The sequence below is a fragment of the Phalaenopsis equestris genome, unplaced genomic scaffold, assembly GCF_001263595.1.
Source record: "Phalaenopsis equestris unplaced genomic scaffold, ASM126359v1 Scaffold000761, whole genome shotgun sequence".
NCBI lineage: Eukaryota > Viridiplantae > Streptophyta > Magnoliopsida > Asparagales > Orchidaceae > Phalaenopsis > Phalaenopsis equestris.
In genome coordinates, this window is record NW_018165201.1 from 1,633,741 (window position 1) to 1,648,951 (window position 15,211).

The 15,211-nt window shown below is 31.4% G+C and overlaps 1 protein-coding gene across 1 annotated transcript in view; it reads left to right on the forward strand.

Moving 5' to 3' along the window:
• Positions 1–15,211, forward strand: part of LOC110030812 (SWI/SNF complex subunit SWI3B) — a 26,776-nt gene that overhangs the window by 3,081 nt on the left and 8,484 nt on the right. The window contains exons 2-3 of the mRNA XM_020733738.1: positions 8,887–9,055; positions 9,147–9,523. Coding sequence (XP_020589397.1) covers positions 8,887–9,055; positions 9,147–9,523 — 546 coding nt within the window. The remainder of the gene's footprint in view (positions 1–8,886; positions 9,056–9,146; positions 9,524–15,211) is intronic.

Here is a 15,211-nt window from a genome sequence, read left to right on the forward strand (position 1 = left end):
CTCACCTCTTAGACAAAGGTATTGACCCGAAAGCTCATTTTTCATCTCGGTTTGGACCTTTGTGAAGAAAATTTGCAAGTCATGATAAAGTAACCATATAAATGTGTTCTTCACACTTAAATGAATGTGTAGGAACAAATCATGCTTAATTTCATTACAAATCAAGAGATCTCTTAAAGTTTGAAGTTGGACGGTTCATGTGTTCTGGCGCATTTGGGATGATGAACAGTATATGTGTTATTTGTGGTATATATTGGTAGTATTCTCGTGTTATTTGCACTGTTATGTTGTTTTATTTGAGTCATTTTATTTGCGTTGTATTTTGGTAGTATTTAGGTGTTATTTGCATTGTTCCGTCATTTTATTTGAGTGGCATTGCGATATTATTATGGTTTTATTTGAGTCTTTCCATGGTTAATTTAAAAATATGGGATTTTCTGATTTAATTAATTCCAAAAATTGATTTAAACTTTGAAAAATCATATCTTGGTGTGGAAAAATCATAAAAATAAAATAAAAATATCTTGGTGCTAAGTGAACAGAGGAGAACAGTGAATAGAGAAAAAATTACTTATCTAAAAATTTAAGATATTTACTTAATATTTTTCTTGCAAATTAATTAATTCTTCCAAAACCTATTTTAGTCATAAAAAATAAAATATTAATCATTTTGACCTGAAATTTTGAGAGTTTGTTCATCATAGCATTATGAGTGTTTCCTAATTTTGTTAAAGTCATAGAACACTCCTAGCTTAGAAACCCTATTTTTTAATAAAAGAGTGTTTCCTAATTTTTCTAAAGTCATAGAACACTGTCGGCACTATTTTTGGCGTGGAGTTTGCCCGTAAATGTCTCTATTTTGGTAAAAGCAATTATCAAAAATAAAATATAAATCATAAAATTACAAAACTAAGTTTTGTGAGTTCTCTATGGTCACGAGAGTAAGGGAAAAATAATTTTTATTTTAAAATGAAAATATATTTCCTATTTGATTTTCCTCTTAGAAAATCATTTAAAGATTATAAAAATTAAACTATATTTTGAAAAATCACAAATTAGCTATGATTAGTCCCTTAACCATGAGCAACATTATTAAATTTTTCTAAGGACAAAGAACCTATTTTAAGTAGCTAAATTAATTATTAAATTAAATTTACTATTTTAAGTATAAATGATTCTAAAAAATAAATAAAAATTATAAAATGTTAATTTCTTCTCTATTGACTTAATTGATCCATGAATAGGATGCCAATGAAGTCTCATGTTTATTTGACTTAAGAACTGAAAGTTAAGAGGTGTAAACCCTAGGGGTAGAATTGTGATTTTATAAATTTACAATTTAACCCTAATTACTAGGATTAATCAGAGGGGAGGAGACTAAAAAAATGATAAATAGTCCACTGAAATGATTGAAACCTAAAGGAAATTTACAATTTAACCCTAATTATTAGGATTAATCAGAGGGGAGGAGACTAAGAAAACGATAAATAGTCCACTGAAATGATTGAAACCTAAAGGGAAATTGGGTAGTAATTAATTTGCAATAATTCCTACAAAATAGTAAAATTGCAATTATGAGAATTGTTGAGAATTGGAAGAAAATAAGAACTTAGATGATTCAAGAGTAAGGGGTATGAATTAGAAGATCTGTAGTCTATCAATTGAGACCCCTAATCATTGGTTGAATTAAAGTTCAATTCTTTTAATTAAGATTGAAGCACACTTCATAAACTTTTTGCAAATTACAAATTTGCCCTTAGGTCTTAAGAGCTTGATAATGAGTTAGGTTTAATCTAAAGAGACTTGAGGAGTAGTTAGGAAAAAACTTAACTAACAATGAAACACCTTAAAACACTTCAAAATAAAGCTAAAATGTAAATTCCCTAAGTCTCACAAGCACACCCCAGATAGGTTTACCCACACAACTTTCAATTGGATGTTGAAATTAATCATTTATCCTCAATCCATGGGTTAGTTAAAACATTTACCACAATCCCAAACATAATAATGCAATCTTAATTCAACATGAAGTAATTGGCCTAATGAACTTGAGATAGTCCAGGAACTTCCATGGTTGTCTGGAATCACTCTTCGGGTATCTTTGCAATACTTTGAATATCTCAGAGGACATTTTGACTTATCACAATTTGTTGGGGAAAATCATCCTTGAAAGACAAGTCAAACCAAGTGAAATCTTCTAAGATCTGCCAAGACATGACTCGGGACCCTTTTAATTAAATCAACTAATGAAAATATCCTTTCTAACTTAACCTACAATGAAACCCAATGCTTCGCGATCTGAGCTTGAACTTTACACTCATATCCTAGGAATTGGGGATATTTGTAAATGCCAAATATGAATCATCAAGCTGGTATAAGTTGGCGATCTTGGTCGTAATAGTAATAATGAGAATAATATCTAGATATGGGAAGAGTAATGTATGTCCTAGTCTCATGAGTAGGTCAGGGATTGACATTACTGCCCCTAAAATTTGTCAAGAGTTACCCCTAGTTCTCATGGGTGATCGGTAATCCTAGCCCGTCGAGAGCCTGACTCATGAATGTCTAATTTTGAAAATACAATAAAAAAATGTATTTTTTGAGTGAAAAGCTTGTATTTTGTTTGTTAAATGTTTACAAAATTCAAACTAATTTTGCAAGAAAAATTAAAATTCAACTTTTAAAATGTTATTTCAGACAAATTCATATGTCGATCACATAGATCGGGTTGAGAACTGTCCTTCCATGATTGTCTGGCTGGTAGCCTTTTACCCTATGTTGGGTCTCACAAACATGATGCTTACAAGTTGTCTACGGAGTTCCTTCGGGAAGAATTGCTAGGGCTTTGGTCCTAGTTTCGAGCTCCCTCAAACTCAAATTCTTACGCCCAACATTGATCTTCTATATGTGATATCATGTTTTGTTTTATTCTCTTGGGTTTTCTTACAACTTGTTTAAGTTTTCCTCAAATTTTCTTAAGATTTGTTTAAATTTCCTACACATTACTATATTATGTCATACTAACCTTGTAACAACGACAAGAATCTCAGCTACGCATGTTTATTTTATATTTATTGCACTTTACTGTATTTTTACTTCACTTCTTTACTACTTTAAGTTTTGAATTTATTTATAATACTTGCAAGGGCATTAGGGTAGATAATAATAGGGCATATGCTAAGTGGCACCCTGTGGCAGGCCATGAATTAACAATTTACATGTTAACATAAATTGTAAACCCATAATCTCTACGACAAAAAAACTCGGAGCAAGCATTTCAGAAAGCGAATGACAATGGGCTTCCACCGACGAATCAAGACCTGACATGAAACAATATATACTTCAATTAGACTTTCCTTAGTTTAAAATAACATAACTCAAATGATTTCAAGGTAGTTCGCTTAGCACAACGTAAATTCTCACATTATCTTTAAGATTTTGCATAACCATGTAGTGTAATATAAGTCCTAATTTTTTTTAAGCTCTGAGGTTGTCATTTAGTACGACATAAACCCCCTATCCTTGTAGGTTATTTGTTTAATTTGAGTATTATGCAAGTGTAAGCCATAAATAATAAAATTGACAAGATGGAAACATCAAATAATATCATCTTCAAAATTGAAGCCAAACATTAGGATAGTTTGAGAAGTCATTAATATTTTCTTTGAATCTATGACATCCCCTACTTTTCTTCTTTTGAATTTCTAAAACAACTACCCTATTTGGTTATTTCTTACTTGGATTTCTATGTTCAACCTTAAAAACCTAAACGTTGAATTCTTGAAGACAAAGATCTCTGATCATCATCGAAGGGCTTGCCCTTATAGGCAACTTGAAACCCAAATAATATAAATCCTATCTAATCTTTATATTAAGTAGGAGAACTTGTCGGTCAGACAAACATGTTCATGGACCAAACGTATGTCATAAATTCATTAATTTATTTAATCAATCCCTCTGTCAAGTAATGTGCCTATTCATCAGGATAGGTATATTGCTTGTACTGTTGTGCTCAGTTGCTTAATTATTAAAATGTATGAGATCTTTTTAGTCTTATTTTTCAAATTAAAATTTATTTTCAAAATTATATATGTACATTAAATTAATTTTTTTTAATCAATGCAACCGACCCAAAATCCCTACCAACAGTATTATCTCATTTGAGAAAGTTATTAGCTAAAAACAATATTTACAATGCTTCCGTCTTATCCAAAGAGATGAGAGAATCACTTATTAAATTTTTCTTAGATCTTAAAATTTGTGTAGCTTAATTGCGTCTATTTCTATACATGGAGAAGTTAATTACTTTGATGAAGTTCCTAAGTTATCTTTCTCTAATGATCACATCTTGTTATAAATAGATTATCATGATTGACCACTTTACATCTCTGAAAATGTGGAATGATTTGATTGTCTAGAGCTCTTTTTGAGTCAGGTGCATCAATCAATATAATGAATTTGAGAATGATTGTTTACCTTGATGTTTATGCATGCAAAATCTCATCTAAAAAAGGATTTATTTTTGGATTCAATGAGAAAGATGAGCCAACTCTAGGCTCCATAACCATCCTGCTCAAAATTTATGATTTCCATATCAAAGAAAAGTTTCATTTTGTTGACTCAAGGACACCAATCAAAGCATTTTGGGGAGAACCTGACTTCATAAGCATCGAATGGTGGGCTCCCCCCTTCGTCAATGCATCAAGTACTGGCAAGATGAAAAAATATTGCATCAAGGGTGATCTATAACCATTATCGGCCATGAAATCAGAATTTATAAAGATGTGGTACATTAAGCACCAACGAAGCCATCGATATTCTTTAAAGAGATACTCGCAACTGAAAAATTAGAAAAGAAAAATGCAACAAATGAAAAGAAAGAAAAGAAAAATGTCATAAAAACATTGAAAGAGAATTGACAACAGAAGAAAATAGTGAGAAAGAAGGAAACGAAAATTAAGATAAGTCATCAAAAAATGAGGACGAACCCCAAATAATAATTCAAAAGCCTTATACTTCTCCAAACTTACAAGTAAGAAATAGAGCTATAATAAGTTGAGGAGTAGCCTAGGGTGAGGATCGAACACCCTCCGCCAAATTTGAAGAACATTCTTTAAGAAGTTATAAAGTAAAACAGGATTTGGACGAGCACCCATTACAAGAGCTTCTCTACCAAATTTGAAGAAAACAATGCTAGTGATGCATAATGACTTAAAGTCTATCTCAGAGAATGATTTGGGCATTGTAGGTTGGTCGATCACCTAGATGAAATAGGAAAACCTGTTAAGGATCTCCATGAAAGAAGATGAGGAAGAAAAAAGAACATTTAACTCAAACCAAGGCAAGTCCTAGTCAACCATGTACAAGAAGATCAACCAACATGTCAATACTTTAGCCCTAACCCCACTATACTCCAATATTGTGGCTAGGATGGGAGTTAAGGTTGCACTTAATCAGTAGTTATCAATGTAAAAAAAAATTTATAAAGGGTCCTCATCTTCATGTCTTATAAAAGATGTAGAACTTGAAGATGAAATCTCAAATGAATTATTAAAAATTTCTTTTAATTGGTACGTGTCTTATGTTACTAATATAGTAACACAGGGTCTAATATTGCACATTTGGTCCAAAATGCAATCACACCATTCCAAAGATCATTGGTATACTGAAAGCAAAGTTGAACATAAGTTGTAGATAACTTCACCAAAACTCGGGATACAACCTTTAATAAAATCACCCGACCATGGGAGAGCATCGCTAGGCAATTTGCAGAGAGCACGGGTTGTAAACCCTTCAATAACACCAAAAGAATAGAAGATACCACCATTAATTACACCATCATATAGTGGAATCAACTCGATAAACACACCATCAAAACTCAAAGTAACTCCGCCATACGATAAGGCAAGAATAACACCGTAAAATGTGGGATACAACCATCAATAACGTCGGGAAGTAAACCAAGGGTAACACCAAAATGCGAAACACCATCAAAGCAGGAGCTACAACCTACGATAACACAACAAACATGTGGAACAGCACCAACAGACAAAAGTCTATATAAGAATAATAATAATAATAATAATAATAATAATAATAATAATAATAATAAACTTTTATTCCAACTTCCAACATCCCTTTATAAAACTTTTTTGATCATCCTAAGTTTTTTTTTGGGTTACATGCCCTTATTTGGTTCTTTTATAATCATGTGCTCATTTATCCTCTAATTTGAACAAACTTATTTTGATATTATTTAAAATTCACATTTTATTATTATTATTATTATTATTATCATCATCATCAACATTCTGTTAGTCATGATCATAGGATTAAACAAGAGTTTTGTTAGGGTATGAAAACTTTAAGATATAACTCATTGCATGAGCTTACATGATAGGATAAATCTCACTCTCACTCTCTCTCTCTCTCTCCCCTCTCTCTTCTCTCACCTCTCTATCTATCTATCTATCTATCTATCTATCTATCTATCCCCACACACACACACACACACACACACATAAACACACACAAAAGCACACACACACACAAACACACACACACACACACACACACACACACATATACATACATGCATGTGCAATTCATCGACCTTCTATTAAATTTATGAGTGTTTACCTCATTTATTTAATGATGGTGCTTTTACCCATAATACATTTTTCAAAAAACCATATTAGTTATAGATAATAAGGGTGATAAGCAATCCTAATTGTAATGATCTTTGATTCACTTAATAATCTAACTATTACCTCAAATTAATGTGGAAAATGCCTCATGAATCACACTTTGTCAGTTTTTCTCATTATAGAAGTAATGTCATATATAACTGTTATTAATTCACTTAGGATAAGCTAGACTCTCTTTTACTCCACTTGAACATTAGAGTGAATCAATCATGCCTATAATCATCCCTTTTATCATGCCATAGTTTCTTATGATGGTTAGGAAGGTTGCCACAATATCTCTCTACAAAAATAGAAGGGGTTGCCACTTTATTCTTTCAAGAGAGTGTTCAAGAGAGCTACTCTAATTTGACATCAACTTACAATTTTTTTACAATACACTTTAAAAGCACTAATAATGACAATAGCCTACTTATCATCTTATGACACATTAAAATGAGGTTTTCATCACTCAAATAGTTAGAAATTTCGTCCTGCTAATAAGATAGGTTGCCTTGATTATGTAAGATAGTTCTAGCTTAGCTAAGAAGGACTATACACACACATTATGGAAACTTGTGATATATTATGTTGTTGAAGTTGACACAAAATTAAGGCTTTTTTGTAGCGTGGCCATGCCTTTCCTTAACCAAGGAAATATTAAGCTCACTTTATGCTTTCAAAGTTAATGTCATATGCTTCATCTTTATTCAAAGATGTGCTCTAATTATAGAGCTCCATAATATGTAAGAGTTGCATGCATATCAACATTTATTCAACTTATAGAATAGATATACGCCATTTCAAATCTTTGTCATGGTTAAGATTTAATGTGGCAAAATCTCCGTTCTTGAGTTTAAATCCCTACACATCCAATTCAAATGTCCCCAAGATACACAACCACTTATAAATATAACATGAACTGATCGTGTTTATCTTCTTATTCTCCTTAACTTTCATTATCAAATACTTTGGATAGCTGTAATAATGATTTTTAATATTTCAAAATTTTCAATGGGTGGACTTATTAGTATTTATCATGGAGAAATTCTTAAGAAAAATAATTCAACTCATCAATCAATTACGAATCTCTAAATCTAATTTCTTAAATTTTAAAAATATTTAAGAAGCATATAAAACCACTATATCATGTAAAAATATTTAGTGCTATTAATAATCCTTCATTAAAAAGGAAAATTTAAAATCATTAAAATGAACGAACACATGCCACTTAATTTTTACATATTTATATACTTAATAACCAAAATTTTATATTTATTTTTAGAACATCTAGTGGCTAAATCACATCATAATGCTTGTATGGAAAATATGTTTCACTTTATATAATTTAATGTTTGTGATAAGTTTGATGTGATTTAAAGATTAAACTTTTAAAAAAATAAACATAAAAAAAAATGTTATATATAAATGCATATGAATTTAACAACATATACATAAACCAAAAAAATGAACTATCAAGCATAACAAGAAAAATTTATTAAGAATTTAATAGAAAAAAAATTAAAATTTTTTTGGACTGATTAAGATTTTGATGATTATATAACAAATAAAGGCTGTTGGTATTAATTTTATAAATACCTAAAATTTGGGCCTCAATAAAAATAATAATAAAAAAAAACACGTTAATGTGCTATGATTTGGGCTTTAGGAACAATTATTTCATGCACACTGTATTTAGAAATGCATACGGTGTTCGATCTACACTATTCATCATAAGAAAAATGTATTTCGGTGAGACTCAATTTTAATATTATTTTTTTAACTTGGTCGACGATGGAGAACAATCACCATGACTGTAATTTTTGGGATTTTAGACCCAATCTTTCACTCAATTAAAGATTTGTTTGGGGTAGTGATAAACTAATTAAAAATAATCTGCTGATAAACTAATTAAAAATAATCTGCTGATAAACTAGCTGAAGCGACTATTACAAATTTTTATTTTTTTGAAAAAGTCAAACCATTGCTAATAAGATCCCAACTCAACAAGATATGTGCGGTGTGAAAACATTATTTTCTGCGTTTTAAAAACACATAAACAATCAAAATGTGATTTACCCAAAAAGATGGTGTGCATTTTCAAAACATTACCTCACCACCAAATAAGCTGCCCCAAAACCCCCAACCAACCCAACCCGCAGCCGGTTCTCGGATCTTGGACCTTCTATTTCGGCGATCGTAGCCGGTGAACCCTACCCAGCCTTCACAACCCTTCCAAACTCCCGCGGAATCCCTAGTGAAATCCGAGATTCCAGCTCCCGAGTCGAACGAATCACTTCCTCCAGCCGCCTCTTCTATTCCGGATTCCTCACCGCCGGTTTCGTACACCATCACAATACCCAGTTGCTCCAGTAATCCGAAGCACGATAGAAGCCTTAATTTCTACACCTGCCTTCACTTCTTTTCGTTTCTTTCTTATGATTTTTCTTATATTCTATCTAGGTTGGTTTTCTTGGGATCAAATTCATAAGACAGAGAAGAGAACCCTTCCGGAGTTTTTCGATGAGAGGTCGGCTTCCAAGAACCCAAGCGTCTACAAGTATTACAGGGATTCCATCATACGACGCTTCAGATCGAACCCTTCTAGGAAGATCACGTTCACGGAGGCCCGGCGCGGACTGGTCGGGGACATTGGATCCGTACGAAGGGTTTTTGATTTCCTGGAGGCGTGGGGTTTGATTAATTACACGCCTTCCATGAGGCCGCTGCCAAAGGAGAAAAAGGAGGCGGGGGATACGGTGGAGAGGAAGGTTAGCTCTAAGAAGCTCTGCAGCAATTGCAAATCGCACTGTAGCATGGTTTGCTTCGTGACGGACAAGGTCAGCTGGCTTCTCTAACAGATTCACTATATTTTTCTGTTTTGATGATGAACTTATCATTGTTATTATGCAAGGATTTTTCTAGGTGCTTTTATTTATCTATAAAGGTATCCAGGAAATTTGCAGCATATTGTGGCTAATTGGAAGTTTGCTTTAAAATTACTGTAGTGCTTTAGTTTGAAATATTGATGATTATAGGTCTTTTTATTTTTTAAATACTGTCATTGGTCCATGTGCAAGAGTGTGTTTTGTCCTAGGCATAGGAATGAAGAAATTTTTGAAGGAGCATATTTGAAAGCCATATAAGTATATGGAGCTGGCAAGGTAAAATATAGAACAACATCCACAATAGAGGCGGATTTTTGAAAGTCAAACTTGCTGTAGGTGCTTTCTAAAGCCTCTTCCTAGGTGGCGATTTTTTTATGGTAAATTTAGTATATTCTTAATTATGTTTTTCTATTGATTTAATTGAGAGAATTCCAAATCATTGTTTTGCTCTCTTTTCTTAAATTTTAATAATGCATTAAGCATTTATTCAAAACATAGGATTATATCATACATCTTAATGTAAAATAGTTCGCTTGAGGTGTTTATATTGTACACATTTTAATTTTTATGCATACCTCAAACTATATTTACCGTTATTTTCTTAGATTCATTGACTACAACAACGACAACAACAACAAAGCCTTAATCCCACTAGGTGGGGTTGGCTACATGAATCCTTTTTCTCCATTGCGTCCTATTTTGTGTCATATTTTCATTTAGTTTTAATAAATTACGATCATTGTTTATACAATAAGCCCAAGTCTTCCTAAGTCTACATCTGCCTTTTATAACATAAGTCAAATCTAAAACATATACTCTTCTAATCAAATCATCAGATGATCGACATTTAATGTGACCAATCCATTTAAGACGACTCTTATCAAATTTTGTCCGTCACTTGAGCTACATCAACCCTATCACGGAGATATTCATTTCACATTTTGTCTCTAAGTGTAAAGCCACTCATCCACCTAATCATTCTCATCTCGACAACACTTAACTTAGTATTATTCTTCTCTTTTAAAGGCCAACATTCAACGACATAAAACATTGCAGGTCTCACCACTATCTTATAAAAATTTCCTTTCAGTCTAAGCGATACTTTTCTATCGCAAAAAAGACCTGAAACATTTCTCCACTTCAACCAACCAACTTGAGTTCTACTATTAACATCCCCATCTATATCACCATTGCTTTGAACAACATACCCGAGACATCTAAATCGTTCACACCTTTTAATAATTTGATCACCCAAAGTTACACTTTTGTCACTAGAGCTACAACTACTAAAATTACATTCCTTGTATTCAATTTTAGTTCTACTCAAATGAAGGCCTTTAGTCTCCAATGTAGACCTCCATAATTCAAGTTTAAGGATATCATCAACAAGAAGCATACGCCAAAGTACATCCTCCTGTAAATGTCCAGTAAGACCATCCATAACTAAAGCAAAAGGATATGGGCTTAAAGCCCATCCCTGCATCCCTGATGTAATCCACCTGATGTAATCCAACATAAATAGGAAAATAATTGGTCAATCATCATTCAATTTGTACACAAGTAATAACTCGAGTGTACATATCTTAGTGATATGAATATAAGTCATATCGACACCTTTCTTCTCAAGAACTCTCCAAAAGATATCTCTTGAAACCTTATCACAAGCTTTTTCTAAATCAATAAAAATGAAATGTAGATCCTTGAAATGTAGACTGAACTTCTCCATCAAACCTCTCAATAAATGTATCTCTGAACTTCTCCATCAAACCTCTCAATAAATGTATAGCCTCCATAGTAGACATAAATTCAAATTGATTATAATGATTATAAGAAATCTTTGTAATACGCCTTAATCTATATTCAATTACCCCCTCCCATAATTTTAAAGTATGACACATCAACTTAATTCCTCTATAATTTGCACACTCTTGTGCATCCCCTTTATTTATAGAAATGAGGACCAAAATACTCTTCCTCCACTCCTTAGGCATCTTTTTAGTTTTAAGAATAATATTAAAGAGTTTAGTAAGCCAATAAACTCCCAAACTCCTAAAAATTTCCACACTTCAATTGAGATATCATCAGGTCTTACAGACTTTTCACCCTTGGTTTTCTTTACTGGGGGTAATACGACGGTAAAAATACAACATTTTATTATTATTAACGATATTAAATCACTAAGAGCGGTATTTTCATAAATTTCATTAAAAAATTTATCAAAATAACTCACTCACCTATGTGGAATATCTTTTTCTAAGAAAATCACTTTTTGATTTTTATCTTTAATACACTTTACTTGAGTTAAATCTTTACTCTTTTTTTCTCTTTGTTTGACTAGTTTATACATATATTTTTCACCCTCCTTAGTATCTAATCTGTTATAAAGATCACTAAAAGTATAATTTTAAGCTTCACAGATTATTTTTTTAGACTCCTTGTGGGCCGTTTGATATTTTTTCTAGTTCTCTAAGCTTTTACATTTAAATCAATTTTTATAACATAACTTCTTATATTTTATCTTTTCTTGCACATTATTATTCTACCACAAACTATTTTTATTTATAGAAATTTTTTCTTTTGATTCTCCAAGTAAATCTTTTGCAACTTGTTTAATAGTATTTTTTACTTTATCCCACATAACATTTGCTTCTTCATGAACATCCTAAATTTTAAAATTTTTAATTTTACTCATAAAAATAATTTTATTTGTGTCTTTTAGGTTTCCCCATATAATTCTACGATAATGAGTCATAATATTCTTTATTTTACAACTTTTCATATTAAAATCTAGAACTAATAATCGATGTTGGGTATTTAAATCTTCACTTGGAATGACCTTACAATCTTTACAATCTCGACGATCTCTTCTTCTCATAAGAAAATTATCAATTTGTGTTTTATTAGATCTATTCTCATAAGCAATAAGATGCTCATCTCTTTTCTTGATTAAAGTATTAGTAATAACAAAATCACATTCTAAAGCAAAATCTAAAATGACTACCTTCTTCATTAGTCACTCTAAAACCGTAGTCACCATGAATATTTCTGTAATCTTCTACTACTATACCCTCCAATAAAATTCTTTCTTCAAAAGATATCATTTGTATTAAATCTTTTAAATCATTCCAGAATTTATCTTTAGACCCTATATCTAAACACACCCTATATCTAAACACACTTGAGGAGCATAAACACTTATAATATTAAAAATCTTAGTATTAATAATAATCTTAAGGACTATAATTCTATCTCCAATTCTATTAATTTTTACAATATTATCTTTCAAACTCTTATCTATAATTACACATACATCATCTGTAGTGCGACTCTTACCTGAATGCCAAAGTTTAAATTCTAGGTTATCAATCTCGTTAGCCTTTTCTCCAACTAATTTGGTTTCTTGAATACATAAGATATTAATCTTTCTATGAATCATAATATCAACTAATTTCATTAATTTATTATTGAGAGTACTTATATTTTAAGATTCTATCATAATATTAGTTTTATGGACTAACTTTTTTACCCACATCCGTCCGTAATGTGAGAATCCTTACTTATTTGACACTACACCTGAGCTCCAGTGTAGCGACTCTTGCGTACTTTTCACTGTATTTATGTCATACAACGCGTCGCTTTCATTAACTAGTCTATGAAAATTATTTATCTTTCCAGAGTAGACATCATATTGGCTTGATGCGTGCAACTTTTCAAATTGGTATCTATTAACTAATTCGATTATGGCTCCAGTCCTAACCCATAATATCTGCATAATAAAATTTTGTTTAGGGTATAATTTATTTGGATGATTTTTTGAATATTTTTTCCTTTTATAAATCATCTATTAACTTTATTTGGTTTAGTCCAATTGTCGTGCATTGAAATTTTGGCAAATACTAATAACAACTTGACCTAAACATCTCATTAGCATAGATTCTGTAATGAGACATATTAGTCTTCGAGAAGGTGTTCAAGCAACACATCTTTATAAAGCACACAGGTTTGTGGGCTCTAAAATTTCATGCCAGTTCTTTTGAGAGGGTTTAGTATTACGAGTCAATTTTTTTGAAGACATATTACATTTATATATACATTACTATCCATAGTTTCAACCTTATTTTCCTAGAATAATGTTTGATTTCAGGTTTCCCTTAGGCGTAAATCTTTGTGGTTTGTTTCCCCTTTTGGTGATGAGAGAGAACCTTTTATTAAGGTTATCATTAGATACTAAAATGCTTAGCTTATATTAGCAACAATTTGATTTTAGATTTAAAAATTATCATTTTTTGTGTGGACAGAATGGTTGCTAGAATGATGATAAATTTAATCAAGATTTTATGGTTGTATTATTCTAAGTTGTCATGAATCTTGGTCTATTTAATAAATTTCTTGAGTTTTTCATATTTTATTGGGGTTTAATTTCCTTTGAAATCTGAGAGCATTTTGATGATAAAGATTTTCGCTGGTTGAAAATTTTTATCGATAAAAATTATTATTGTCGTGTTTGAATTATTGAACTTTTTTGCTTAACTTTATTATTTTTGCTCGTTTACTTGCAGATGATGAGACTTATAATTTATATTTAATTTATGTTTTTTGGATGTTTGTTATCCTGCAAACCTTGTTGACTCTATCATGTATATAGAATATCAAACTTGTGGATATTGTCACGATCTGAGCCAATAACTTGGAGTTAATCAAGGTGTGAATTGACAATCGGATGACGAAAAATATTTTTTTTAAATGTTAACATTAGTTCACACTAATATTCAGCTAGAAAAGAGCCACTAATCCATAATATTCATGTAAGTAATTCTCTAATAAATATGTATAATTATCAAATAATATAGTAACACAAATAGTACATTAATAATCCACAGGACCACAATACACATGTAAGTATGTCTCTGGATACCCTTTAGGTGGAAAAGACACTGAAAAAATTTCATTAGATAGTGCTAGCTGCATACATTAACAAATAGTGTGCTAAAAAAGGGAAATCATCAGGGTACTCTTTGAGCGTAAACAAAATTAGAAGAGGGAGATAATTAGAGGTAGAGGGCGAAGATGAGGGAGTGGAAAGTTGGTTGAAAGAGAAAAAGGGAAGTTGAGAGACGGTAGTTGCGAAGGAGATGCTTGGGTTAAATGAGAAAAAATGTTGGCGAAGGTGCAATGGAAAGGTCATAAATATGTTGACACCACATACCCCATAAAAGAAATTGTATGACAAACCATTTTTTAAGTTTGACTATCATCAATATTCTGATACAATCTAGACAAAAATTGGCACGATTCTTTGTAGAAATTAGGGCAAAACAAATTTCTTATTTCAATATACACGATTCTTTGTAGAAATTAGGGCAAAACAATTTCTTATTTCAATAATTTAAACAACTCAATGAGAATACAAAAATAAGCACCAATGATTCAAGAGATAGGCGATCTCTTCCATTTCCTATAATTTGAGAGGTAAGAAATCTCTCCCAAAATCTAATCTAAGACTCATGACTCAATCTCATGCATAAACCTACCCTACACATAACAAGTCTATTTATACCCAACAACAACAATAATAAAATACTAAATTTTTCTTAGACGTACAAATTTCCCCTAGACTAGACATTGAAGTAACAATACCCC